Genomic DNA, 27,667 nt, shown 5'->3' on the forward strand with positions numbered 1-27,667 from the left:
AATTTCAAGTGATGCGGGAAGTGCGAGACTGAATTTTCTCGTCACTGACCAGAACGAACGTTTGGCTACGTTGGTGGTCAGAGCACGAAGAGTAGGCCGCCGACTTCATCTATCACTTATGTGATGTCGGTGGTATTAATCGCGTCGGTGGTCCCGCAACGGCAAAGGCGACATCTGGCGACCGCCATGAGTTTGCTCTGACTTCGTGACAACGTGAGGAGCCTCCACGACTGCCACACACAAAGAAACCGTAGGGCAAACGATCGCCGTCGCTCGAAGAACCTGCAGCGAGGTGCTCGCCGCTATAGTTCTTGCGCTGACCCCTGGTGCGACTTGTCGTGTTGCTAATGTTTTTGTCCGAGAACGACGCTGTACCCAACGCAGGGGGTGACCAAGGGATTTGCTTGACCCTTCCTCCAAATGGGTCTGGCGTTTGGGGTGTACGTTGCAGACTGCATGCAAATCCATGCAGATGGATTGCTCGTCGTTCTTTGACGTAAGCGGGTCGATGAAGGTACTTTAGATGATGTGCATCCCTATAAACTTGATTCCCGCGAAAATTCGTCATGTTAAATCCCATCGAGGTAGTCTCAAAGCACGATTGGCCAATATTGAACCCAAGATCTCTGTATAGAGCCCAAAACAAACAAGTACCTCCACAGACGAGCAGAACACTTATTGCAATAAAGGGTCTGGCGAGCGCTGCAGTTGACTGGACAGCAACGTCTCCTTCACGACCCGCCGTGTCACATTCAATCGACGATTACTTCAACATGTTTATTCAGCTGGTAAAATTGTCAATTGCAGGCACGAAACACTAGGACGATGGACAATAACGTCCACCAAACTCGCATTCCCACAGTCAGTACAATACCATTCAGTACTAGAATAATTCCGTACTAAAAGGTCAACTCGGACACGAGCGCTGCCCTAGAATTTGCTCAGACACGAGCGCTATCCTGGAATTTGCCATCGAGTGGATGACGTGGAACTGTGTGGACGCAAGGGATACAAATAATTTCACTATCTATACACCGTTCAGTTACAGTCGCGGCGTTGGTAAGAGCGCATCGTCGTCGCTAAGACTATGGCGCGCCGAGTCCCAGAGGAAAAACGACTGCGGTGGCGGGTCCGATGACACGCCCATCATGCCAACCTTGAGATCGTCCGACACCCGCCGCCGCGCCGGCCGCTGCACGAGCACTTTGCCGCACACTGTGAGCTGGTAGCCGCGGTAAAACCGGTCTTTCGAGTCCGTGCGCACAAACAACATCAAAAAGAGTCCGGCCAGCGAGCAGTACCAGACAAGACCCAGCCGGCTCGTCAAGTCATGAAGTACATTGAGCGGCGCAAGCCCGAGAAGCGCGCGGTCGAGGACCCAGCTGGTCGAGATGAGGCCGTACATGGTGCCGACATGGTACACGCCATACATGTCAGCAAGAAAGCACACGATGAGTGCCGCGCCGCCGCTCGCGCACAGCTGGACGGTGTAGAGAAGCCCTTCAATGTACGCAATCTTGGCGAGGTTGGTGCTGTTGAAATAGACCATCGGGAGTGCTATGCACGGCACCAAGAGCAAGAACACGAGCACAAATTTGCGGACGACCGCGGGGTTGGCATAGAAGAGCCGGATGCACACGTCCGAGAGCATTGGGATGCAGACACGGCTGCCGAAATCAATGAGGAGGCCGTAAAATCGAATGGACGCGGCTTTGGCGGGCGAGACGCGGCACCATTCAACGAGGAGGTCGTGGTCGACGCGCAGTGCCAGCATGTCGTTGTAGAGAAGGCCGACGAGGGCGTTGGCCGCGAACGCAATGTAGAGACACACAAAGTCGGTCGAGAGGATGCACTGCGAGAGCGTGAGCGCGCGCACTTGCTCGTGGTACTGCCGATCGGTGCCTTCGATGCCGCCCACCACACTGTAGTTGACGAGCGTCATGCCGACCCGTAGAAACTCATCCTGGACCATGTCAGCGTTTGGCGCCTTCTCGAGCGGAATGCAGTGCATGTCGTGACCGCGGACGCTAAAGTCGGACGGCGGCGTCCGTAGTATGAGCGTCGCGAGCGCGAGAAGCGGAATGGCGACAGCAAACGAAATGCCAAACGTCCAGCGAAGCGTATTCGGGTAGTTGTCGAGGAGGGCGTGTAAGAGTGCGCGCACAATGCCGGTGCCAAGGCCGTACCCAAAGATGCAGCAGCCCGTGACCGTGCCTCGAAGGTCGGGACACCACTTGAGCGCGGTCGCCATGGACGAAATCGTCATGGCCCCAAACGCGATCGCGAGGAGGTAGCATCTGCTCTGGCAATGAGCCATAAATTGGGAGGCTAAAGGAAGGCATACCCGATATGCAGAAGTGCCCACGTTCGCGTCCAAACCGCCGACTGCGCGAGGAGGAGCCCGAGCGCGAGCAAGCCAATGCTGACCGTCATGCTGCGCCGCGGTCCCTGGCGCTCAAGAAGCGGACCGAAGAAGGCCTGGGACGCGATACTACACGCACCGGCCGCGAAGAGCATCGTTGTCGCTTCGTTGCCGTTGGCGTCAAAGCCAAAGTAGACGTTCATCGGGTTGGCAATGACAAAGACGGCGTAGAGCGAGCCGCAAAAAAATTGAATGAGAAACACCGCAAAAAAAAGGTAGAGCCGATGGAAGCGGAGGCACTGGAAGGCCGGGTACCGCGCGACGCGGCTTGCGAGCGGCCAGAAAAAGACAAATTTCTCCGCGTCGACCTCGTAAAAGGACTTTGTCCGCAGCGCAATCGTCCAGTAGTCGGCGCAACCCATGCTTTTGGAAAGTGACGGGTATAGACGAGGACCAAAGATACCGGATCCCCACCCAAGCCTGTATGACAGACGCCTCTTCTGAGCCTGCGACGCCAGCCGGGTGCAACATCTGGTTTGCATTTACCTTTCAAACTCGATACAACGTGCGGCCACGGCTGCACAAGCCCGTTGTACATGGCGTGGGCTGTGGGAAAGGCGAGGTACTTTCTGCTTGGTCGCTGCAGTAGCTCGTTGGAGCCATTGCCCACCAATGCAGCATTGAAGTCGCCACATCTCGAAACAAAAGCACTACTTTTCTTCGAGCAAGTGACAATTTAAACAGTGAAATTACAGTTGGGAACGGACGTGATCAAATATCGACTTGCTGATATCATGTGACGTACGAACCGCGATCCTTAAAGAGACTACATAGTATACAAATATGGGACTTCCGACGGCGCTCGCGAATGATGCCAGCGCCGATATCGGTCTTGTGCTGCTGTGTCGTGAATCTCGAGTGCTACAGTGTCGAGCTGCACAACCCCCAACATTTGATACGTGACCCCTGCACGTACACGGTAGCAGGCAGTAATACCGACCCGATTGACGACGACGCCAACCAAGGGTCCAAAGACCCTTGCCCGCAGTCGTCTCGGAAAATGCACGCAACGGCGCAGTTCGCCCCGTGCCCGGTGTGGATTTGTTGCGTACGTTCATAAGGACATCGAGCCGCCACCTGATTGCGACGAAGATGCGATGACGGGACGCACGTGAGGAACATGCCCCGGTCGAGTCTTGTTTCTGGCACCAATCTGGTTCAAACTTCTCTGCAACCGTGCATGGCCGAGCCAAGCACCGTCGGGTGGCTCTCCGGGCGTTCGTCGTTGTTGACGTGGGTCGTCTATTGAAATGGATTCGTCAATCTCGCTAAATAAAATTCTCCGGGCGTTCGTTGCGCTGTCAGCTCGAGACGTGTGACGTCAGCTCGATATTGTGCGGCTGTCCTGCTGCGAACCAAATGTGCTGAGCGAACGTTGTGTGTAGGAGTAATGTTGTGAAAGGAGTTGCATTTTGTCGGGACATGTTCCGTACACGCGTCGGGTCGGCGCGACGTCACATGCACTCCGACTCGTTGTGCGTGGACCAAGAGCGGTCGTTTGCGACGACCGCTCTTCAATACAGTAATGGCTTTGAAGCTCGCAACCGACAACGGCCAAAGATATGCACAAAGCTTGCCAACAATCGTACCACGGATTGCTGGGCGCAAACTACGTTGCGCGGTGCACAGCCCGAATCTTGATTCTGGCTAGCGTTCGTTTGCGTGCGTACGGTCCCACGGGGGGCGCGAAACGTCGTCGCGGGTGGAGCCACCCGCTGCACGCAAACAAAAAAGACAGGCCGGTACTGAGTTCGAGGCTACCGGTCGGTACACATTGTTTACGCACTTCTAGTAGATTAACCACAACCAATAAAATGCACCAAGCGTCTTCTCGCAGCATTATTCATTTTCGACCGACACTCTTGTTGATACTCTTAAGACCTCTCCGACAAAGTTGTGGTGCAACTTAGAGACACCAGCTCGATGGCGTCCTTGCCCGGTGCAGCACATATGGGTTGCTCGTCGGTACGGCGGGTCCAGGGCCGATCACCGGCTGAACGCTAAGCGGTGCCTCGCGCAGTACATTGATAACGAATTCAGATAGCACAGCACCGTGTACAATCACAGCGTCGACATCGTTGTCTCGCAGGTCGAGGTCGCAGAGCAAGCTCACGCGCAACTGCTCTTGGGGTTGACCGTCGCAGTAGCACGTCACAAAGCAATCGGTCGCACGCGAGCTGATGTTCGGCGAACGTCGAAGGCGCGGGTGCTTGTCCATGACTGCGTGCACTGTCCCGCCAATGGCTTTATCTTGCGGCTGGCGCCGTTGAAGGAAGCTCAAGAGAATTCGGTTCTTGACATGGTTGTAGCGAAAACTCGCATAGTCGCGCGGTGCGTGGACGGCACCGAAACGTAGTGGTGCGGCTCGATGAAGCACTGGCGACGCAAAGCCGTAGAGAAGCGGGAGGCTCGCAATGGTTCCGACATACACGATGCAAGCCAACGTCGCTTCGATAGCTTCGTCAATGGCGTCGCGGGGGATACCAAACGTGAGCGTCCACTGATAGAACCGCGTGAACGGCGGAAGGTGCGCACTCGTCCACGTCAGAAGGGGACCGTAAACCATAACTGTGATCGAGAGCATTGTCGGGTCAATGGTTGCAAAGAGGTGCTCTTTGTGCCAGCGCTTGAGACCGTACGAAGCAAGGCAGAGGGCCCAAAATGCAAACCAGACCTATATATGAACGTGTTCCGCGTTATCTTCATTATGACACAAAGACTTCGCATACGTAGCGCTACGCCTGAATGCGTGGGAGTTGGCTCCAGCACTTGGTCGTTGGGAGTGAGCTGCGTACGGAGAGATCCATCCCGTGGTGAACCCCAATTCTTGCGCTCTTAGCTCCTAATTGCTACCAGCGGTTTTTTTAGGGCGAGACCCTAACCACCTACACGCAAGATAGTCTGCCAAGTGAGGCAGAGCTAAAAAATGGTATGTTTGAGTTCTTGCTCTTGGAGTGACCTAGAATCTATCGCTCTTGCCTCCTTGTTGCGTTGTGCGCGACATTTCTCTGACCTCGGAACGTGGTCGGAACATTAAGCTATAGGATAGAATATAGGGGTCGGGTTATACTAGAACGACACAAAGCTACGGCGTCGTCGGGCTCAGCACGTCGTTGACCTCGAGCTTGCGCATCGAGTCAGAATTTAGGAGAAAAAAGGATCCGGGGTGCCCTGCATCAGCGTCGCATCCGTGAGTCTTTTCAGCCCCAAAGCGCGACTTGGCAGGGCGTTGAATGAGCACTTTGCCGCAAATCGTGAGCTGGTACCCGCGATAGAAGCGGTCGGCCGACGTCGTGCGCACAAACCACATGAGAAAGAGGCCACCGAGCGAGATGAACCAAACGAGTTCGACGTGGTGAGCAAGATCTGTGGGCGACGCCAACGGCGCCCGACCGAGCACGACTTGGTCGACGGCCCAGCCCATGAGCACGAGGCCGTACATGGTGCCGACATGGTACACGCCGTACATGTCGGTAAGGAAGCACACAATCAGTGACGCGCCGGCGTTGGCAGTAAACTGCACCGTGTACAGCAGCCACTCGACGGTACCAAAGTTGGACATATTGTCCGAGGCAAAATAGAGCATCGGCACGGCAATGCACTGCACGAGCAGCAAGAGCACAAAACCGCTCTTGCGCACGACCGCGGGGTTGCCATAAAAGAGGCGGATGCACACGTCCGAGAGCGCCGAGATGAGAAAGCGGCCGACAAGGTCGGCCACCGCGCCGCGCAGTCGGACCCGCGTCGCATCATCGTCCGTAATCGCATACCAGGTTACGAGCAAATCTTTCTCGACTTGAACCGCTGTGACTTCCGTGTAGAGCAAGCCCGAGAGACCGTTGGCGGCAAAGGCCACAAAGAGACACAAAAAATCGGTCGAGAGAATGCACTGGGGTAATGTGAGCGCCTTGACTTGTTCGTAGTATTGTCGATCGGTGCCGTCGTGGTGGCAGTCGGACGGTGGACGGATCGCGTTGTAGTTGAGGAGTGTCATGCCCACCTTGAAATACTCGTCGAGGACCATGTCAGCGTTCGGCGCCTTCTCGAGCGGAATGCAGTGCATGTCGTGGCCGCGGACGCTAAAGTCGGACGGCGGCGTCCGAAGCACGAGCGTTGCAAGCATCAAAATGGGCACCAGCACTGCAAAGAGGAGGCCAAAGAGGCTTCGGAGGTTATCAAAAGACGACGCGAGGATCGCTTCGAACGCGATGCGCCATACGTTGGTGCCGACGCCCGACCCGAGAAGACACGCGCCCGTGACGGTCCCGCGCACATCGGGGGCCCACTTGAGCGCGGTCGAGATGGACGACGTGACGATGGCGCCAAATGCAAACCCAATGCAGTCAAATCTACAAACGAATCAGCGACTTTGAAAGAATATCGGCGCAATGTACCCGACATGCAAGAGCGTCCACGACGACGTGAGAAGCGCAGCGTGTGATAGCAATAGACCGAGCGCCGTGAGAAGGGTGCCAGCAGCCATGCTGCACCGGGGCCCCTTGCGCTCGAGGAGCGGTCCGAGGAGCGCGGGCGAGAGGAGGCTAAAGACACCGGCTTCGAAGAGGAGGTTTGTAGCTTCCGGCGAATTGTCACCGAAGCCAAAGAAACGATTGATGGGGTCGGCGAGCGAGAGAAGTGAGTAGACTGACCCCGAGCAAAACTGGATGAGAAAGACCGCGACAAAGAGGTAGACGCGGTGGAAGCGGAGGACAGAGACCGCTGGCGCCGATCGTGTTTCGCTCGTGAGCGGCCAGAAGAAGACAAATCGCTCGGAAGATCGTTCGTACGGCGTCTTGGCCTCGAGCACGATCGTCCAGTACTCGGGCAGCATAATTTTGGAGTATGGACGCTTTGCTGTGTGGCCAACGAGGCATTACTGCCGCGCCACCTTGGCTGCTGAAAACAGCTGGAACGCCAGATGGGCTTGAGTCCGCTGCCAGCCACGCATTTTGAAGCGCCAAAGGGATCCGTTGAGACGCGGCAGGCGCGAAGATTCGGCATTGGATTCCGCAGAGTGTTGTGGTGATCCACAGCAGCTTCTTGCTGCCAAGAACGAAACCACTTTTGGATACTGGTTCGGGAAGATACCGTCCTCTTTGGTGCTATGACACGAAGAGTACAGTGTACGAGGGCGGACGTCAAGTGTCCGTGAAAGGCAACTTTTTCTGGATGGCTTAGTTGACTGAAAAAAGCGTCTAGTCGTGTCCAGTCGGTCGTGTTCTTTATACTACGGTTGCAACTGCAAGCTGCACATTTACCCGAGTGCAGTGTTGGATGTTGGCCGTGAGCATGCTACGCTCTCAAGGCTCAAAGTGTGGCGACGGCGCATACCGTTTTCTGGCTGGAGAGTACCCACATTTTCGCAGCAGGTCGACCAATGAACGATGAGATTAAGGTTGCAGCGATATCAGCCAAACGTTATTATAATAGTTGTTGGCTCGAGCAGCGGCGACCGTCGCTGCCATGCGAGCAACCAAACTGCTTGTTTTGGTACGATGTTGACGTGGACGAGATCTGACAAACTCGCCGTTTGGTCAGCCCAAATGACGAGACGCGCGGCTCCCACATCAACGTCGCACGGTGAGACCAAGCACCAGCAGTACGCAAGTGTAGCCACACTCGGCCTGTGCTAACGTTAGTACTCGTTGCGGTTTGTAAGGGCCATGGCACGCTTTCGCCGACGATTTGGACAAAAATTGCGTCAGTGGACAGCGATATTGTCGGGATTAGACCGTGGAAACAACAGTGCCATTCTACGTCAAGATAATGCTCGCGATCCCAGACACCAGAACTTTATACCGCGCATGCAAATGAGTCTGCTGGAGCGCAGGCATTCTCCAAGCGTGAGTCAGGCAACGTGAACACGAAATAGATGAAAATGTCGTGTCGATACGAAAGAACTAGTTCGATCCGATCCGAAGAGTCCCTCGGTTTTGGGAAGGACGTTGGGAGGTCCACCAGTGTTTGTATGGCTCCAACGTGTGAGCTACGCTGCATATACGGAGACGTCAGTGCTTTCGGATGACAATGGCTCGTACCCGACCTATCTCATGTCGGCAGCGTGGGGGCACCGTGGGCTTTTGGAAAGAGCTTTTGGTCGAAAATAGAGCAAATTCATCGATTTCGTTGGTCGGTATTTTAGTGGTTTGACGAGCAAACCACCATCAAATTGAGGTCACTTGAGCACTCGCCATGGAATCCCGCACGATCAAAGCCAAGTACAAAGCAGCCATCGACCAACTCGTGTTGGAACGCACGTTTGTGTCGACGTACACACAGAGCTACATCACCGACCCGTTCCTGCGCATCAACGGGCTCTCCGAGTACATTACCTGGCCGCTGCCCACACGCCAGGAAACGCAAATCGCGTCGCTTTACACGAGCGACGTCATTCCCGCATCGGCTTTTCGCATCAACAACCACGTGGGCTGGAACGCATTTCTCGATGACGTGCTCGTCAGCGTCCGCAAGGACTTTGGCCAAGAGCACGCGACTGCAACACTCTCCCACCTCTGCTTTGACGCCAATGGCAATTCGACGGCCCTCGCTCCGAGCGCAGAGGTGCCAAACACGCTCGGCGTGCTCATCATTTGGCTGCCGTCGACGTACGTGGGCGGTGGCCTATTCTTTCAGAGCGATCATCGCAGTGAGACGGTGGACGAAATGCCGGTGGCCAAGGCGACGCTGCAGTGCTTGGCCACTTACTCGAGCACACAACTGGTCTCGACACGGATCATGATCGGTCGACGCGTCGCGCTCGTCTACAACTTGGTCTGCACAAAGCCCGAGTCTGGGTTTCGGACCGCGCCACAAGCCCAAGAGGTGGCGGTCGCCGCGCTGCTGGACATTGCAAATGAGCCATTGCACCGACAACCCCTCGTGTTTCGGTACATTACCAAGCCATCGGGACGCTCGTTCGGGGAGCTTCCCGTAAAAGACGCGGCACTTGTGGACGCTTTGCTTGCGACGAGATGCTACGACGTTGCACTGGCCACTGTCAAGCGCAGCAGCATCCATGACACCTGGCATGGGGCGTGTACGAAACAAAGACATATGTCGTCGTCCGCTGCGATCCCCACCCGGCCTGCTCGATACCACAGTGTGTCTGGGGTAATGTGGTCGGTATGCCCATCAACGTCTGCCTCAAACTGACTGCGTGCACGCACGGCGAAGAGGCGCTGATCTTTTGGCACAAGCGATACCGCACCTAGCTCGCGGGGGCGGAACGCGTGCTGCCGTTGTCGCGCAGCGTCGTCCTCGCAGAGTTCACGGCAAGAGCGCAACGACCACTCGAGATCGACTCGACGCGGGAGTTTCTACTCGGCGCCATGTCAATGTTTACGACCCTGGGGGCGAGTCGACTCCCGTTCGAGATGGACGCCGTGGCGTCGATGGGGTCGCTGCTTCTCGCGTACAACGAATGCGACCTCGTGCGACTCTTTGTGGGCCACGTCGTCAGCGTCACGCCAACGACCCCCATCGATAGCATTGCACCGCTTTTGCGCGCGTGCGTGGTGCAGTACGGCTGGGTGCGCCTGCGGCCAGCGATCTTGAGTCTCATTGATCGCTGGGTGCCAAGCCACACGGGCGAGGTGCTCCAGCTACTAGCAAGTCTTGTGGGGATCACTCACGACGCCGTGTGTCCCCCGCTGCGTCACGAAGACGTCGCGGCGCTCGTCGCGACGAGCTGGCGTCAGGTACTCGCGCACGAGCGTCTTTTCGCCAACGATCGCGATCCAGTACCGACGTTCGTCGCGCACTACTTGCTGCTGCAGTGGCATATGACCCTGCCGGGTGCCTCCGAAGGTAGCTGCCTCGCCCACAAACTACCGACGGTGCTCGTGCAACTCGTCGAGAGCTTTGTGTCCCCGAAAAGCACGGATGTTTTGGTGCAGCTCCAGGCGCCATTTTTCGGGATCTACAGCATCGACGACGGACGCAGTGACGACGAGGAAGGGGACGCGACAAGCTATATCGCTGTCGATACCATCCGCTTCTCGATAGCCCTTGTGATGACGCTGCCTCAGGCGCTTGCCGCTGTCTTGCGCAGCCAGCCCAACATGCCACTGGACGCGTACGCAGAAGCTCTTGTAGCGGCCGTCGACACTGTCAGCACTCACGAAATTTCGCGACGGATCAAAACCATGTCCCTGCCCAGCATTGGCTGCATCGTGACATCGCTGGATGCGACCGGGCGCTGTAGTGCAGCTGTCTTGGCGCACATGTGGGAAATCTGGCGCTTCTCGGTCGTGGCGGCCCTCGATGCGCTTTTGAAGCGGCGACCCATGCCGCTATCGCCAGCTACGACATTTCTCTTTGGCGACTTCCTCGTGGCGCTGGCGCCGCAGCTACCGCTAGTCGAGGGTTGGGCGTTGCGGCACCTCGAGCACAAGCGTGACTTTCCATCGATCACCGTCAACCAGCACCGCGCGGGGATATTCCCAGCCGCCCTTCGCATTCTACTCGCTGTCGCACCAGACCACATTGAAGCGTTTGCAGCGTCATGGCTGCGCGCCGTGCCCTCAACGATCGAGGCCAACCGATTGCTGCTGCTGCCCGCCATTTCTGCGCTTGCCGAGAAGAAGCTCGTGCGCGTGACGGCGCTCGTGGCAGCGAAATGTTTGGCAACGTTCGACGCTGTTGGGGTCCGAGAGCCTCTTCCCGACGTTGCTGATTTTAGCCTGCCCGACATTTTCGTCAATGACGCGCACTGCTCGGTGTGCGCTCACTTTCGCGACTTCCTCTGGGACAGATGCCAAGACAACTTGTACTTGAGCAAGGAAACCGGCCAGTGCCATAACGTCGCACGCATTGCTGCAACGTATCCGAGCTGCCTCGAGCTGACCCAAACCGAATGGGCGTGGAATATTAACAAGCGGAAGGGCAACGTTACAAGCCGCGACGAGCTCGTGGAGGCCCTTCGCGTCAAACACAAACGCGAGAAGGACCGAGAAATTGTCCTGTGGTTGGACATCCTCGTCGCACAAGCTCCTGTGCATCCGTACGACCCGGCGCATCTGCCAAGGAAGCGGCAGCGTACTCTGGAAGGGACCGTCCACGGCTAGCAAGTGCTATAGTCGATGACATAACACTGAACTTCATGAAAGAGCGCTTGAAATCAGACATCAAATTGATACAATTTTGGCCTTTCTTGAAAATACTACTGAGAAATCATGCAGAGAACCGAACCCACAAGATTGACAGCGCCACCGACGACGCCGTCGACACCAATGCCACTCGACGGGTCTGCAGTGTACGTGCCGACGAACGAGTTGGTGCTCGCGTCAACAGGGTCGAATGGGGGCGTCGTGGTATCGCCCACATCGGGATTGAGGGTCGTGTAGCCTTCCGGGCACATCTGGTTCCCAAGCTTGCCGACGCTGCCATCGACGATATACGAGCCACGCCCAAAAACGTAGAGCTCGTCGTCGCCTTGAAACGCATCGAGGCTTTCGTTGTTCTAGAGCCCTTGGGCCACGCGGTGCGCTTCCATAGCAACGAGCACGGAATGCCACGGATCGGCATCGTACGGCAGCCGTCGCAGGATATACCATTGTGCAGGCGTCTCGATTGGTGTCAATGCGCGAACCCCTTTGCCTTTGCCCTAGCACGTCGGGCACAGATCGTAGCTGCTGTGGTGCGTCGACCCGTCGCAGCTGATACCTGTGTGCACAGCCGGCATCTTCCAGACGACAAATGGACCGTAGCTCGCGGTATGCTTGTCGTGGCGGCGGGTTCAAAAGTCCTCGGCCCGGTACTTGGTCGACTGGTATCGAGGGCCCACGATCGACGGCGCCTTGCAGCCTCGACACGCCACGCCACGCCCGGGTGCACATACGGCGGGCGAATGCGAATGTGAAAGGCCGCGAGGGAAGAGTTGCAGTGCCCCGAGACGGCGCAAGACCCGCAGAGATCGACCGTCGGGTTCTTCGGACGCATGCAACACGCTCCACAGGTCGTGCCGCGGTGCGTGGCCGTGCATGCAGCACTTTGAAGGGACTGTGCCATGGATCAAACCGGCCGCTGCGCGTGCACAACGGGCACAGGTGAAAGTTTGGGTTCTTGGTCGACATTGCGAGCGGACCAATGATGGGCCAGGCATTGCAGCCGTCGCAGTGCGCCGAGTGTCTTGGCGGTACGCTGTGCAAGGCAAACGGGCCGTGCGTACGAGACCAGTAGGGCTTCGACCCGCAAGGCTTGCGGAAGTTGATGCTCAGGACCGCCGTGGACTGGAGACGTGCGCCGACAATGGAAAGGCGTTGCAGCCGTTGCAGCCGACGGGATGACGAGCAACTGCAGACATGGCAGCGATGCAAGAACTTCTAAATGAACAACCATGTATTGCGGGGATGAGAGAGATTCCTTCCAGCACATATCACTACGAGCACTTGCAATGGCGCGAGCGGGGATCGTGCCCCTCCTTGAAGTCGACCCTGCGAAACTACGGTACAAAATAGACTCATTCCAACAAAATCCAGCGAGCTGGGAATAGTCCAGTAAGTTGGTAGTATTGCATTTGCTGGTGGCTGTCTTTTGTAACTGGAGGAAGCTGAGAGTGTACTCGAGGCTGAATTGCGGGTTTCTCGCTTGGATTGCAGGGTCGATTTGATAAAGATCCGTCGGTGCGAAGTGCTCGGTCGGTGTCCCGACTTCAGATGCGGTTTCGTTGGAACACACCCGACTCCTCGGCTGTTGACTAGACTTATGCCTAATTGGGCTCATGAACGAGGCTGTGGTTTCAGTGCAGTTGAACAACCCGTGCCGCCTTGACGGCAATCGTCCGTGGACTTGACAGTGGGAGGTCTACAGGCCTGCATGGCGTGTCAAAGTTCCAGCTGCTGGATCGCTCACGTCATTGCACCTCCAAAAACGCCGACACAGTCGTCCTGAAAGAACATGACAAATTTAGGGTAAATTCGGTAGGTACTAACGCAAAATAGAAAAAAGTATCAACTTGTCAAGTGGAAGCGTGGCATTTCTACCCAAAAATGCTTGAAAACACATCCATGAAGGCACCGCCGAGACTACCGCCGTCGTCCAAATCGACGCCGAAATCACCACCGTCGCTGCCGTAGCCACCGTCGCTGCAGCTGATACCGTCGCTACCGTCGCTGCTGTACGCTTCATCTCCGCTCTCGCTTTGGCTCTCGTCGACATCGCTGTCGTCGGCCGTACCGCTGCCACCTTCGTCGATGTTCACGCCGTCCATGAGCGCGGCGAGGTCGTCGTCGGTCGTGTCAAAGCCGTAGTCACCTTCAAAGACGTCCATGTCGCCGTCGCCAAAGAAGTTTTGCGCCAAGCGGTACTGGTCGCAGACAAAGTCGGTGAGGTAGAGCACGTCCTCGCAAAAATCGAGCGCGGCCTCGATCTTGGTGGCGGTGCGCAGCACCGTGCCGATCGGCGTCATGGGCGTCGCAGTCGTCGCGGCCCGCAAAAGGAGCTGGAACGGCTTGTGGCCAACGCTAGAGACTTCGACACAATCATAGCAAAAGTCGTAGTTGGCGGTGGTAAGCGACCGGTATCGGATGCCGAGGATCGACGGGATCTTGCAGCCGTCGCAAAAGATGCCCGCGTGCTCCGTCGGCGTTTCCATCTTGATGAACGGACCACAGTCAGAGCCTTTGTCAACGCACGACTGGCAGAGGTCGTAGTTGTCGTACGTCTTCGACTTGTAGCGCGGGCCACCGATCGGCATGACTTTGCAGCTGTTGCACTGGACGCCTGCGTGCACGACCACACTCTTCCACTCGACAAACGGCCCGAGCTCGTCCGAGTACTGGTTCGAGTCGTGGCAGCGCTTACAGAGCTGCGCGAAGGGATGCTGGGTTGACTGGTATCGAGGCCCGACGATAGCCTTCTGGTTGTCGCAGGCGATGCACTCGGAGCCCGGGTGGACGACCGGCGGGCGAATGCGAATGCGGAACGGCCCGTGGGACTTGTTGTAAGCCCCCGAGACAGCGCACGAGGCGCAGAGATCAAACTTGGTGTTGGTCGTCGACCGGATGCGCGGACCGGCAATCGGACTCACGCGGCAGCCTCCGCACGTCGTGCCGCGGTGCGTGGCGGTGCCATGCAGCACGTTGAAGGGGCCGTGGGACCGGTTGAACTTGCCGCTGCGGATGCAGTAGGCACACAGCTCAAAGTTCGGGTCCTTGGTCGACGTCGCTTTCGGGCCCACGATGCGCGGCGCGTTGCAGCCGCTGCAGCCCGTGAGGTGCGACGGCGGAGCCTTGTGTACCGAGAACGGCGCGTGCGACTTGGTCCACTTGGCACTCAGCGCACAGGGCTTGCAGAGGTCGACACTCGGCACCTTGGCCGACTGGAGACGCACGCCGACGATCGGAAAGGCGTTGCAACCTTGGCAGGCGACGGGGTGCTTGGCTGGCGCGGCAGTCGACATGGTATTGGCAGCGGAAATTGAAAACTGAGGCTCGCTGCCACCACAAGAGTCCGTTCAACGATTTTTGCACAGCTTCCGTTCAACGATTTTTGCACAGCTTATGTCCTTGGTCCTTAGCGACCAGGCAAATTCAATGGATTGTTCTTATCATCAGAACGAGTGCGTGCAAGCGCTGATAGGTAGGTTCTACTCTCAGTATACTAGCATGCACACTAGCGCAGAGGAGTACGGTCTTGAATAGGAAGCGGCTCGGCGACCAAGCAAGTGAAGTTCAATCAAAGCGAGCAAAAAGATCATAAATTCAGGCGAGTGACCGGACGAGGCTAGGCGCTTGATTCAGGAAGTGATTGAAAAGTGTCGTTGCGCGACCTCGTTGACGTCCCACAGTGACCTCATGACATTGTTGATCGATGCTTTATGCGTGGTTTGGTATTTACAAGCTCGTACATCGTCCGAAAGGCAGTGTTGTGCGTTCCTAGGGACGTCGAGAGAGACTGCAGTCGAAATCGGCCCGCGTATGGGATGGAGACGCAGGATTACAGTCTACAAGGCGGACGACCATATGCGACACATACATGAAACGGCTGGTGTCGAAGCGAAACGTCTGGTGCTGCGGAAGCGTTACATTGAGGTTATCAAGTTGCTTTCGAGCATGCTCCTCGGCGTTGACGGCGGTGACTTCACGACGTCGCCTCGAGGACCTGGGCAAAAATGCATCATACGATAGTACACAAACAACTTTATGAGCAATGCTTTTGTGCTGGTGTATCGGATACACAGCAGCAATCAATCCGATCTTAGTCTGACATAGTCTTATAGAATCAAACACCATGCCATAACCCTCTACCTTCGATAACGGCCGTAGACATATTAGGTTTTCCAAGTGCGTACTTGCAAGGCTATATTTTTATGGTCTTGGTACTTGCGAAGGGCCCGCCGAGCAACAATTTCAAATCTAGAGACCAAGCCCGTGAACCCTGATTCGGTGGAAAGTTCGAACTGCCTTATATTTTAGTCGCCAACAACGTCGTGCAGTGATTTTTGGAGGCTGATCGAGGATAGAGAATGGTGGGTAAAGACGTGCGGCGTCGACGTGCTGCGACGACGTGCTGCGACGATGGGCAGGAGCATAAACCCACGCTCTCTGTTTCCCTTATTTCTAGAACGACGACAGATTCATTTACCATACATACTCTCTACAACCCGTAGCGATTCTCAGACATATCCTTCCTCAAGATACGCTGCACCCAACGAGGCTGTGCAATGCTGGCTTCGATGTGTTCCCTATCATTTGAAAGAAGAAGGTACATTGAACTGGCTCGTCGCACTGCCTCCTCGCGGTCGCGCCGCTGCAGCAAGCCGTTTGAGGGCAAATACATACGTCTTGTGTCCATTGAGGGACAACCTGGTCATCAAGTACATACACTGACGGTGCCGAGGCAGGCGTCTTGACCTGGCGTGTACTAGAAACTACGTTCCATACAGTCCAGTTGCGCGTGGCTGTGGATGGAGCAGGATGTGAAGTGGGGCTGGAATGCCGTCTCACATGTGGTAGCGCGAGCGGACAGTATCAACCAGCTGCGCGTCGTGACAACGACGGCGCTCGTCTTCAACTTTAATGGCGCCCTCCCACCCTCCCGCGAGGGTCGACTGCCCCGACTGCCATTTTCCAATTTGCGATTCAAGCTACCAGCAGTCCAAGCATGGCTACGGTCGCCCCTCCTCGTCACCCGATCGCCTGCCACGGCTGCAGCTCGTTCCCGATCGTTGGTCCGCGTCTCCAGTCGACAACGACCCCCAGCATCGACTACTGCAAGCCGTGCGCGGCCAAGTCGGCTACAGCGCATGGCCCGTTTGCGCTCCACGCTGCGCCGCCCGTGCACCGCGTCAGCTGCAGCGGCTGCAAGGCCGCCACCATCGTCGGTCCGCGCGCCGTCTCCAAGGCTGTCAAGGGCTTCAACCTCTGCGTGCATTGTGTTCGCACCCGAGCGCATGACGAGACGCACGGGCCATTCATCGTGCTGCACGGCGCGGCGGCGCACCGAGGTGCCGTCTGCGGCGGCTGCAAAGCCTCGCCGATCGTAGGTCCCCGCTTCACGTCGTCCAAAGACGCGTCGCTCGACCTCTGTGCGTCGTGCGCCATCTCGGGGCGCTGGAACGTGTCGCACGGTCCGTTCACGGTGCTGATCAAGCCGCCCGCCGTGCACCCGGGCAGTACATGTGCAGGGTGCAAGACCGCACCGGTCGTCGGGCCCCGGTTCCAGTCGACGAAGCACCCGGCCTTAAGTTTTTGCAAGTCATGCACCGACTCGGGCACCTACACGGCCGAGCACGGGAGCTTCTTTGCGTGGGCGCTGCCGGCCGCGCACCCCGGCGTCGCGTGCAGCAACTGCAAGGCGGCGTTGATCGTCGGTACGCGCTACAAGGCCAAGGCGACGCCCAACGCGGACCTGTGCTCGACCTGCTACGTCAAAGGCGGATATGGCGGAGCATACCAGTCGATCGAAACGCCCGTCGTGCACCGAGGGTTTGCGTGCGACGCCTGCCACGCGCCGTCGATCGTCGGCGTCCGGTACCGGTCAACGACGACGCCCAACTACAACTTGTGCCGCGACTGCGTCCAGAACGATGCGACCCACGGCCCGTTCCAGATTGCGCCCGCGCCGCTCGTAGCCAAGAAGACGACGGCCTCCAAACCGGCGCCAGCTCTAGCCAAGCCGGCTGAGACGCCCACCAAGACGTCCGAGACCCCGGCGCCTGGGACGAGCAAGCCGCCCACGACGAAGGCAGAGGCGCCAACCAAGAAGGTAGAAACGCCGGCCAAGTCAGTGACAGTCAAGACGACCGTGACGAAGACCGAGGCGCCGGTGAAGTCGAATGCTGCGGCGACGAGCAAGCCCACGGCAACGCCCAAGAAGCAGCCGACCGTCCGTGCAAAGCCCGCGTCGACAACGGCGGCGTCGACGTCGCAATTCGCGGCGCATGTCGAAGCTGTCCGGGACGTTTGCAACGATGTCTTGTACTTGCACGATGTGGCCTCCGAGCTTGTGGCGGCCGCCAGCACCGTCGTGAACGGTCGTGATGACCAAGCCAAGGCACCCGTGCGACCTAATCCGGTCGCCACCAAGCCCGCCCGAGCTGCTAACAAGCCCACACCAACGAAGCCCCAGCCTGCACCGCCAGCTGCAACGACCGCCAAGCCAAAGACGACGACCGCCAAGCCAACTGCGACGACCGCCAAGCCAACTGCGACGACCGCGCCGGCTGCGCGACGGACGCAGGCAACGACGGCGTCGACGATTGGTCGCGCGAACGACGGCGTGGCGCGCAACCAGAGCCACAGCGCCAACATGGTCGTCGTCGAGCACAGCATCTACGTCGAGAGCGCTATCTACGACAATGATCACTACGACCTGCAGTTGTATCTCACCGAGAAGAACGAGCTCGAGTACGATGGGCAGTACGACGTGTACGAGCACCAATACGACGTCGAGCTCGACGACCTCCATGGGACCCACGTGACCCTCGAAATGCACGGCAACAACCACGAACATTTCGACTACGACTGCTACGACAACGACCACCCAGCGTACACCGACGACGACGGCCTCGGCGACGATCACCAAGAGTACCTGGACTACGACCTCTACGACCACCCCGAGCATCTCGACAACGACGACTACGGCAATGACCACGTTCAGTACACCGACGACGATTGCTGCGACAACGACCACCCAGAGTGCACCGAGTACAACGGCTGCGGCGACGACGCAGCCTACTTTGAGGTTGGAATCGACGACGACTACGACCACGGCTGTGACGCGGGCTGTGGCGACGACCACGTCGAGTACTACGAGGAGACCCAATGTGACGACGACGAGGCAGACGACAACGACGAGGCAGACGACGACGAGGCAGACGACGACGACGAGGCAGACGACGACGACGAGGCAGACGACGACGACGAGGCAGACGACGACGACGAGGCAGACGACGACGAGGCAGACGACGATGACCAAGTCGAAGCCGACGACGATGACCATTGCGACGAAGAAGACGAGGAGGTGCACGACGACGACGACGGCAGCGAGAATGGTGAAGAAGACGACGATGACGAGGAGCACGAAGTGGATCACGACAACAATGTGGACGACGAGGACGAGCATGACGGCTGCAACGACGAAGACGACAGCGGAGCTGAAGAGTACACTGGCCACGGGCACTCGGACGACGACGACGATGAGGACTCGGACGACCATCATGACTACAATGGCCAATCGGACGACGACGAAGAGTAGCACCATTTCATCGCTTTCGTAGTGCACAACCTAAACCTATATACACTTGCGACAAAACTCGGTTACGTAGTTTTTGAGATAGAGATTGTTCGGTCGCGGGTCTTCTGTGGGACTCGGCGTCAACAATTCTTAGTCGATAATTTCTTTTGTGTCTGGGCAGAATGATCGGGCGATCGGTCGCCAGTCACCTACCGGAATCACTCGATGACAGCGCGTCGTCGAGTCTTCTGCATCATGTTTATCGGGCCAGTGCGCTGCCTCCAAGCACTCCCACCAGCATTCTTTATCTGCACGCACGAGGGCTCGCCTTGTTGCTTGCATACTCTACCCGAGTTCAGCGAGAAGGGTCCGCCATCGAGTTGTCGCCAGTAATGGTTACTTGCTCCCGAGTGGTGGCCTCGATCACCCTAACTCGCTATTTGTTTGAAAATGATAGGCGTGCGACCAAGTGCCTCAGTGCTTGACCGATCCGAACCCTCGCAGAGACCCAACCTCAGCGCCGACGCGGTCCTCGACGACCGGCGACGAGGCTGCTGCGGATTGTGGGGAGGACCGCCACGTCATTGGCTCGAATATTTGGCTGCCGAATCGCACGTGGAATTCATTGGTCGAACGCCAACGGCAATGTGGGTTTTTGGGTGTTTGGGTTTGTCCCAAGAGGCCACCGCCACTTCAGGATGCAGCGCCCGACGTCCACCCAACGATGCGCGGACTTACTATACTTATATAGTTATATAGGACCACGGTGCTACGCTCGGTTCAGTCCGGTTCTATGCACGCGCTTGCATTCAAGCGTAGCAATGATGCAAGGAGAGATGGGTTGGGTGCGCAGTGATGGTCACGTTTGTCCCAAAATGGGACAAAGCTCAAGATATTCCACCAGCCTTCATTCCCCTTCGAGCCGGTCGATGCTAGCCCATCCTCGCTGTACGACGCCTAGCACCACGAGCGTCATTGACAGCTAGCACCTACCGTGTAGAGTACTCCGCCCTAGACCTTTACCAAGCTCTTTGCCTTTACGCGCGCCTCCCACGACGAGATGAAGAAGCGATCGAGCTCGATGCAGACAACGGCGCCCGGCGCCTTCTTTGGCAAGAAGTCGCCGCCCAAGAAGGCCGACGAAGAGGCGCTGCGGCGTGGCTCGAGCGCCATGGACACCGACTACCTTGCGTTCCAGACGCCGCAGCTGCCCAAGACTCTGGTACCACGAATTCTCGTGTTGGCGGCGCTAACGATGCACAGGAGGGCTTTCCCGACCTCTGCAGCGCGATCGCTGTCGGCGATGTGGACGAAGTCCGCGCGATGCTACAAAACGCCAAGCAGGACGCCAACGTCGCGACGCCGGACGGCGACCTCCCGCTGCATGTGGCATGCATGCACAGCCACACACACATTGTGACGCTGCTCATCCAAGCCGGCGCCCACATCCACTCCATGGACAAGGTAGGTCCTCCATGTGTCGTCGGGCTCGAGACGATGGCAACGGTCTTATGTAGTATGGGGACACGCCGCTGCACTTGGCCTGCCGCCACGCCAACGTCCGCATCGTGCAACTGCTCCTGAACGAACTCGCGTCGACGGCCATTGTCAACCGCGTACGTCGAGCGGTTTGCTGCATGGTCGTTGCTCATCGTATCGGCACTGGTAGCGAGGCTGGACGGCGCTGGAAGAAGCTGAAGAACGCGCGCGCCACGACGACGTCGGCAGCTCCATTTACCATCTCGTGCTCGAAGCCAGCATTCCAAAATCTGCGTCGTCGAAAGAAGCTGCTGAGCCCAAGCGGACGCGCAGTCGGACCTACTCAGTGGTACGTCCATGCACTGTCCTTGCATCGCGGTATATACTAATCGAATATGTCTAGTCGCTCGAGAAGGATCCGTCGTTTGTACAGAGTGTCATTTCGTGGTTCAAGAAGCTCTAAGTGTCGAGACAAGCACCCAGAGGCGCATGCGACCGTAGCTTGTTGCCCTGTAATTATAACGCGTTCTGTGTCCAACCATATTCTGCTCATCTGCCCGCACTCATGTCGGCTGTACGTGTTCAGCACTCTACAGTTCTAGCTACTAAGTACACTGTACACAATATACTTGTACACGTTGCGTCGTTGACGTCCGGACGAAGCGCGACAACCCTACCCCGTTACACCGAAACCCTACCCCTCATCTTCAAACCGGACCGTCTTGCGCTGCTTGAGCGGCCGCGGCGATGTCTCTAGCGCATGGGCCCTGTACACGTCGGCCCGAGGCACCGAGAGAAGAGTCGGCAGTGGCTCGGCAGGCGCTACGATGGCCTCGTTGCAAGCGCCCGCTTCGATCAGGCGCACGTTGCTCAGCACATAGCCGATACGCGACGCCCCGGAGCGCTCAGACGCAGCCGCCGACGACGTCGCCGACGTCTTCTTTCTTGTCTGCAGCGCATTTTTCAGCGCGCCGCGCACCGAGCTCGCATCTTTGGCGTGGCTTTCGTACGACTGCCGCACGAGCGTCTCCATGGACCCGCGCATCTCGAGCTGCTCGACGACGACCGGCCCCGTGGCGCCCATGCGGTGGGCGCGCGCAATCACTTGCTGCTCGACGCTCTTGTCCCAGACCTCGTCCATGAGGAAGATGTGCGTCACAAACGAGAGGTCGAGACCGACAGCGCCGACTTCGGTCAGAAAGAGCACATGGAGTGTTGGGTCGTGCTGGAAGAGCCGGAGCTGCTCGAGCCGCGTCTTCATGGCGTCGCCTTGGACAAACGACGCGGTTCGCATGGCGCGGCGCTTGAACTCGAACCGGACGCGGAAGAGGTGCTCACGAAACTCGGAGAAGATGATGACCTTGATCGGCCGCGTCGGCGGTGCAAACGGGTTGGCACGATTGGCCGTCGCGTCGGCCACGAGCGCCGTGACCCGCGAGAGAACGTAGAGGCCTTTGCTGCTCGACCAAATGTGGGCGGCGAGCGTCGCTGCCTCCGTCTCGGGCGGTTCTTGGGCGTCCCACTTGTAGTCAAAGCCGGGCTGGAGCTTCTGAAAGTCTTCCCAGTCAAAGGACGCATAGCACGCGGGACACGTCGTGTAAAAGTCGCGCTCAAACCCCGTGGTGGAGACATGGGCATCGATGCAGTCGGCGCAAAGCAAGTGGCCGCACGGGACGACCATAAGAAACTGCTGCGCGCGGCAACAGGCAAGGCACGGCGTGCAGAGGCCGTTGGGCGCGTCGTGCATGTAGGCAATCACACGCGCTTGGCGCTCGGGCGGCACTTTGAACTCGTTCAAGTACTCGATCGTCTCGGTGTAGTACGCCGTTGAGAGATGAACGTCCATTTGCCCGCCGCCGCTGGACGCAAGGCGCAGGTTGGCCAGCGCCGTGAGCGCGTCCCGCCTGCAAAAACGTCGTTGAATGTTGCGACAATATGGCCAAGATCCTACCGATTTTCAGGGTTCAGCAAACTGTCCTTGTGCGCTGGCCCGGGCGTCAACGGGTCCCATTTTGTCACCTACGGGCGTCGCATCATGATGCGTCGAATGAACAATGTGTACACTCTACCACAAGGTTGCCACGAATGACGCCGACGACGCCATTGTAGATGCGGTACTCGAGGTCGGACGGCGGTACGATCACGTGCGTGCGCACTGGGTCTGGAATGCTTTGCACATCGCTCTTGACGTGCCGCAGCATGATGCGATTCAACAGGTGGCGCAGCCGGAGGTACCCGACGCGGTCGCGGCGCTCAAATGGCTTGGCGATCGCGTGCAGCCACGGCTTGTCGTCGTTCGCACCGTACGGCCGATCGCGCAGAAAGCGCAGCAGCCCGTGCAGGTGCCGGAGCCCGTCGGTCTGCGCGACATGCCGCGTCGGCGTTCCGGTCATGATCCAGCGCTTGTCGCTGGAGAGCGCACACAGCATTTGGATCGCGTTGGTGATGCTCACGCCGCCGAGTTTATGGCCTTCGTCGACAATGATGCGCACCCAGTGGACTTGGAGCAGCGGCGAGAGGCCGCGCGAGAGCGTGCCGTCAACGTACGCCGCCTGGCCTTCAAACCCTAACCGCGCCGGCGCACGCGTCTCGAGTGGTCGCTGCGTCTGCCAGTGGTTACTGATGCGGCCAAAGGTCGTCACAATGACGTCATAGGTCGTAAGAATCTCGGCGCTTGGCAAGTCGCGCTGGTCGTCGATGTAGACGCTCAAGTTGGTCGTGTGCGTGAACAGCTGGTGGCCCCAATGGGCGACGAGCGTGTCGGGTACAATGACAAGAGACGTCACCGACGCCAGGAGACGCGGCGAAGAGCCGGACGATGACGCGCCTTGGCTCGAGCGAAGCCCGTAGCCGCGGTCATGGGCCAGCGCAGGCAAGGTCGTCACGCGGGACCTGGCGCCTTGTGTACGCAGGAGAAGCGCGATCATTGTGATCGTCTTGCCAAGGCCGGGCTCGTCACAGAGAAAGCCACCGCGCATGTCGATGGCCGGCAGCGGTGACGAATGCACGCGGTGCAAGACGGGGTCGATGACGTCGCCGACAAGATACGGGTGCGGGAGGGCCCTAAAGAGCAGTGTTCAGAGCAGTAAGGTACGCACGGCCAACGCACCGGGCCGAGCATTCGCGGTACAACATCCATTTGAGCGCCTTCTTTTGGTGTGGGTATAGGTGCAGCCGGAGGCGGGGCACCGTGTCGTACGTCAGGTGCTGCAGCGTCGTACAAACCATGGCGATCATCGCGAGCTCTTGTGCGTTAAGGAGACGCATGATGTCCCACATGATGTTGAAGGGCAGATCCGTGAGCAATGGCGCGCTTCCCGCCGCGCAACGGGCCGCGTAGGCGCCACCGTCTCGAATCGCCAAGCGGCTGGCTTCGAACGGCGCCTCCAAACTCGTAAAGAGCGTTGCGAGCGTGTACCGATCGGGCGCGCCGTCGTGATCGTGGAGGAGGCAGCCGAGAACGTGGCACTCGGTCGTCAGCGCCTCTGCAAACGCCGCTGGGAGGTCGCGCGCCGGCTGTCGCAGCGCCGACTGGAAGTGCTCGAGTACGTACGTGTGGCCTTTGATCCACTTGGCGTGCGTGGGCAGCGCTGATGCAAAGTGCAGCGAGAGCGTGATGCAGGCGCCGCCGACGGACGGCGTGATGGCGGCGTCCAGTCGAAGGTCGTGCTCATGCGCGAACGCGAGGAGCGCCTTCCAGAGCGTCTGCGTGAGGCAGTAGCGCTCAAAGCCGGGCCAGAAGTGGGTGTCAAGACTGCGCAGGTCGGCGCGCTGGAGCCGCACCTCGCGCTTCACGACAACTGCGTCCGCCCATGGCACGGCCACATCAAGCGTCCCGAGGCAGAGCATGCCGCCACGGAAACTCCAAGATTTCGATGCACAGCATTCGGATGATAACCGGTTTTTCGCATCCGGACCAATATAATCACGGAGCAGATGGTGTTAGCTTGGAGCCTCAAAAATTGGACTATCAAGTGGTGCTGCATACTAGTATCAAGATTGCAGGCTATGTGGTCACGTCGTGCGCTGCACTGACAAGAGCGACGAGCTCGTGGCACTGCCAGGATTGACAAGCTTCATTGGCTCGAGACGCTCCCTCGCTGCTTGCACTAGTGTTGAACTGGTCCTGGCCTTTCTTGAGCTGCACAAGCCAGAAGCGAAGCGTGGTCATGAGAGCAAAGGCGGCTATGTTTTGGTCCCGAGGCTTGTTGGTTTTACATGAGAAAGCTGCGCCGCCGATCACTTGTCCTGCCCTAAATCGCACAGCGAACGCTTGTGGCGTGCGCCAGCGTGGCTCGGGTTGTGGCACGGGGTTGTGGTGCAGCGCCTCCGAGCGTTGCTTCTTCGACGCACATCGTTGACATTGTAGCTTTGCCTTGTCGCTGCGCTGCCTCCGATGTACTCACTCGCACTTGTCTACAATGAGAACTTTTGTATTGGAGGCAAGAGAAACCTCCAAACGAACGCAGCCAAACATTGCGTTGTTTTTGAATCTCAACGTCAAAGATGAACGCATATCTATGCATGCAGAGATGCGCAGCGGGTTACTCGCCAAAGAGCGATGCCGAAGGTTGGGACGTCGCCAGACCAGTTTTTGCATCGCCGACAGGCGCACCGCTCTCCGTGAGGTCGTTGCCGCTCGCTGCCTGTCTCAATGTGGTCCCGTTTGGCGCTTATACACTGTAATATATCGCCCTCGGTATCTAACAACAGTACACTGCGGTGAATTCTTAAGAGCCTCGCTGTCACCGTAGTTCCAGCGGTATCGTCGCTATTTTGTTTTGCTTCTGCTCGCAGCATACTCGAGCGTAGCAGTCGTGGTCATAGCGTCTCGGCCAAGGCATCCGATTGGCGACGGCCCCACGACGACGATACATGTGCAGTAACAACACGACGCGCACGACTGTAGTAGCACTTGATCTTGCCTGCTTTGCCCTTCACAAACAGATGTTTTTTCAGCCGGAGGGATCTTCGAGACAGATGACGTTCGCTGATGGCGTCGTCGTGCGGCTGCACAGAAGCGTCAAGCAGGGCTTGACGTCAAGAGGGTTGCGCTACATTTATGTCGCTCGCTAGCGACCTAGGCGCACTTCGGTGGCGCTCACTTCCATTCATAATGAGCCTTAATACTGGAATGTGTCGGGGCGTGTGCAGTGACGGCATCGACGCGCCCCGCTGACGCGCCCAAACGAGCATACATTCACGCCGATCCTCCTCCGCCACGCTCAAAGCGAATCTAGGTATGCAAGGATTCGCGAGAAATGACGACGCATCGCTTCTCAACGACGGGCAGCCATCCGTCAAGCGCATCGTCACATGCTTACGTCGCAAACGAAGGAGAAGGAGAAAGCGACGCACCAAAGCGTCGATGCTTCGTGCCGAGACTTCCTGTCTCGGACAGTCGACAGCGCGTAGTACCGTGTATTGCTTTGCAGGCTACTTCAACGTCGGCTCGATGCGGCCCACATCTAGCATCCCTACCGTTCGCCTTCTTGCGCCTTCCTCTGCAGTCTTCTACATGCGAGCTACTTGGACGCAGCTGTGCCCCACATTCGTGCGTAGGTTGTTGCTCAAGTGAGGTACAGACTCACGACGAGAAGGTTCTCCTCCTGCCTTCGCACTGCCTCGTACGCGGCGAGTGTCGACCACGTCGGTGGTCGTCAACTTCAAAAGCAGACACTACAATAAAGCCCACAAGTTTGGGGACTTCGGTGCGCGACGTCCGATGGCCGCACGTTCCACCTGCACCCACTACGTCGAAGTAGAGTGGTACACGTTTATAGCTGGCGCCGCTCGAAGGAAAGGCGCTGATGGAAGCGTCCCACTATCACATTACGCTCGTCGTACCCAGAGTTCGGTGGACGATTGAGTAACAACCGTTGGCGGCGACGGGTCGCGGCCACCCACGCGTATGCGCTCTTGTCACGGCCTCTGCGATAAATCCTTAGTCCATCGACTGTATGACAATAATGCGACGCCAGTGCGAGTCCACTGGTCGCTGGGGATGTCGTGTGCAGTTCTGATAACGTGAACACACTGCGATGCAGCGTACATGACCAGTCCAAAACATACAGGCGACCAGACGAGTCCCACGCGAACCAGGCCAGTGTGGGACGCATCCAGATGACGATGCTAGACAGGGGATTAGCAACTGGCGCAGTTGTCGTTGGCCTCAAAAGCGCTCGCACCACTCACTTTTCAAAATGCAGGCGACACCCGAAGCGTCTGCGCCCATCATGAAGGCGGCACCCGAAGCGCCAGTGCCGATCATCACGTCGGGGCCGTTTGACTGCATCATCCGCAGCGCCGACACGCCTGGCCCGCTTGCGTTTCTGAACGGTCTCCCGTACTTTGCGATGGCGCAAATGCTCTTTGCCTTCAACGCGTTCGTCCTCATCAACTGGTACGGCTCGATCGGTGCGGTCATCGGTTCGATCCTCGCTGTCGCGAGCGCCGTCGTCGACGGGTTTGCGTCCAACAGCTTTGGTGAGAACGTGCGTACCTTGCGCCACAACGGCTTCTCCGACTGGACCGTGCTCAGTGCCATGACGTTCGCCATCGTGCTCGGCGAGGTCATGAACGTTGTCGTGATCCAGAACCTCGCGCCGCCCGGGTCGCTCGAAGCGCTCTTCTTGCCGTCGACGTACACGCGCTACACGCTCTTTGGCATCACGACCAACATTGTGATCGTCGAAGTGCTCTTCTACGTCGGCCACACGTTTCTCCACGAGGCGTGGCCCGAGATCCACGTGATGCACCACTGCACCGTCAAGTCGACCGCGTCGTCCAACTTGATTTTTGACCCGCGCGACTTGGCGATCGAGCTCGGCGGGCCCGGTGCGATCGTGATTGTCAACCATTTTTTGCTCTGGGAGCAAGACCCGACGATCCTCCTCGTCACGTTCCTCTTTGTAACGTGGGCGTACTCGATCATCCACCACGAGTGGTATGCCGGCGACCACGTCAAGCACCACGCACGCATCGACTCGGTCTACACGGTCTACGTCAAGCACCACGGCGACGCGCGCAAGAACCTCCTCAAGGGCCACATCCGCCACCCGCCCAAAAAGTAATCATTCGTGTCGTTCG

At 58.0% G+C, this 27,667-nt stretch overlaps 9 protein-coding genes across 9 annotated transcripts; 4 read left to right on the plus strand and 5 right to left on the minus strand.

Moving 5' to 3' along the window:
* Positions 1 to 997: 997 nt before the first annotated feature.
* On the minus strand, positions 998 to 2,784 carry SDRG_06444 (hypothetical protein; the record flags this gene model as incomplete). Its single annotated transcript, XM_008612223.1, has 2 exons — positions 998 to 2,297; positions 2,345 to 2,784. 2 exons carry the CDS (start codon positions 2,782 to 2,784, stop codon positions 1,043 to 1,045), a joined length of 1,695 nt encoding a protein of 564 aa, XP_008610445.1. The 3' UTR covers positions 998 to 1,042.
* A 1,488-nt stretch (positions 2,785 to 4,272) lies between these two features.
* Positions 4,273 to 5,229, minus strand: SDRG_06445 (hypothetical protein; the record flags this gene model as incomplete). The annotated part of the gene is made up of 2 exons (XM_008612224.1): positions 4,273 to 5,096; positions 5,218 to 5,229. 2 exons carry the CDS (start codon positions 5,227 to 5,229, stop codon positions 4,329 to 4,331), a joined length of 780 nt encoding a protein of 259 aa, XP_008610446.1. The 3' UTR covers positions 4,273 to 4,328.
* Positions 5,230 to 5,507: 278 nt separating this feature from the next.
* SDRG_06446 (hypothetical protein) lies at positions 5,508 to 7,253 on the minus strand (the record flags this gene model as incomplete). Its single annotated transcript, XM_008612225.1, has 2 exons — positions 5,508 to 6,771; positions 6,817 to 7,253. 2 exons carry the CDS (start codon positions 7,251 to 7,253, stop codon positions 5,508 to 5,510), a joined length of 1,701 nt encoding a protein of 566 aa, XP_008610447.1.
* A 1,361-nt stretch (positions 7,254 to 8,614) lies between these two features.
* On the plus strand, positions 8,615 to 11,528 carry SDRG_06447 (hypothetical protein; the record flags this gene model as incomplete). Its single annotated transcript, XM_008612226.1, has 2 exons — positions 8,615 to 9,352; positions 9,634 to 11,528. 2 exons carry the CDS (start codon positions 8,615 to 8,617, stop codon positions 11,485 to 11,487), a joined length of 2,592 nt encoding a protein of 863 aa, XP_008610448.1. The 3' UTR covers positions 11,488 to 11,528.
* A 1,872-nt stretch (positions 11,529 to 13,400) lies between these two features.
* SDRG_06448 (hypothetical protein) lies at positions 13,401 to 14,822 on the minus strand (the record flags this gene model as incomplete). Its single annotated transcript, XM_008612227.1, has 1 exon — positions 13,401 to 14,822. One exon carries the CDS (start codon positions 14,820 to 14,822, stop codon positions 13,401 to 13,403), a length of 1,422 nt encoding a protein of 473 aa, XP_008610449.1.
* A 1,639-nt stretch (positions 14,823 to 16,461) lies between these two features.
* Positions 16,462 to 19,171, plus strand: SDRG_06449 (hypothetical protein). Its single transcript, XM_008612228.1, has one exon. It carries the CDS (start codon positions 16,526 to 16,528, stop codon positions 19,118 to 19,120), a length of 2,595 nt encoding a protein of 864 aa, XP_008610450.1. The 5' UTR covers positions 16,462 to 16,525; the 3' UTR covers positions 19,121 to 19,171.
* An 829-nt stretch (positions 19,172 to 20,000) lies between these two features.
* SDRG_06450 (hypothetical protein) lies at positions 20,001 to 21,127 on the plus strand. Its single transcript, XM_008612229.1, has 6 exons — positions 20,001 to 20,047; positions 20,100 to 20,321; positions 20,363 to 20,563; positions 20,617 to 20,715; positions 20,769 to 20,927; positions 20,982 to 21,127. Exons 2-6 carry the CDS (start codon positions 20,160 to 20,162, stop codon positions 21,039 to 21,041), a joined length of 681 nt encoding a protein of 226 aa, XP_008610451.1. The 5' UTR covers positions 20,001 to 20,047; positions 20,100 to 20,159; the 3' UTR covers positions 21,042 to 21,127.
* A 145-nt stretch (positions 21,128 to 21,272) lies between these two features.
* Positions 21,273 to 24,427, minus strand: SDRG_06451 (hypothetical protein; the record flags this gene model as incomplete). The annotated part of the gene is made up of 4 exons (XM_008612230.1): positions 21,273 to 22,482; positions 22,530 to 22,597; positions 22,648 to 23,641; positions 23,688 to 24,427. 4 exons carry the CDS (start codon positions 24,425 to 24,427, stop codon positions 21,273 to 21,275), a joined length of 3,012 nt encoding a protein of 1,003 aa, XP_008610452.1.
* A 2,302-nt stretch (positions 24,428 to 26,729) lies between these two features.
* On the plus strand, positions 26,730 to 27,666 carry SDRG_06452 (hypothetical protein). Its single transcript, XM_008612231.1, has one exon. The coding sequence runs from the start codon at positions 26,782 to 26,784 to the stop codon at positions 27,649 to 27,651; it is 870 nt and encodes a 289-aa protein (XP_008610453.1). The 5' UTR covers positions 26,730 to 26,781; the 3' UTR covers positions 27,652 to 27,666.
* Position 27,667: the final 1 nt, after the last annotated feature.

The sequence above is a fragment of the Saprolegnia diclina genome (genome assembly GCF_000281045.1).
Source record: "Saprolegnia diclina VS20 unplaced genomic scaffold supercont1.17, whole genome shotgun sequence".
Classification (NCBI taxonomy): Eukaryota; Oomycota; class Saprolegniomycetes; order Saprolegniales; family Saprolegniaceae; genus Saprolegnia; species Saprolegnia diclina.

Coding starts and splice junctions, on each gene's coding strand:
- SDRG_06452 (XM_008612231.1), top strand. CDS start 26,782: ATGCAGGCGACACCCGAAGCGTCTGCGCCCATCATGAAGGCGGCACCC.
- SDRG_06449 (XM_008612228.1), top strand. CDS start 16,526: ATGGCTACGGTCGCCCCTCCTCGTCACCCGATCGCCTGCCACGGCTGC.
- SDRG_06450 (XM_008612229.1), top strand. CDS start 20,160: ATGAAGAAGCGATCGAGCTCGATGCAGACAACGGCGCCCGGCGCCTTC. Junction 20,564..20,616: donor ACATCCACTCCATGGACAAG/GTAGGTCCTCCA, acceptor GGTCTTATGTAG/TATGGGGACACGCCGCTGCA. Junction 20,928..20,981: donor GCAGTCGGACCTACTCAGTG/GTACGTCCATGC, acceptor GAATATGTCTAG/TCGCTCGAGAAGGATCCGTC.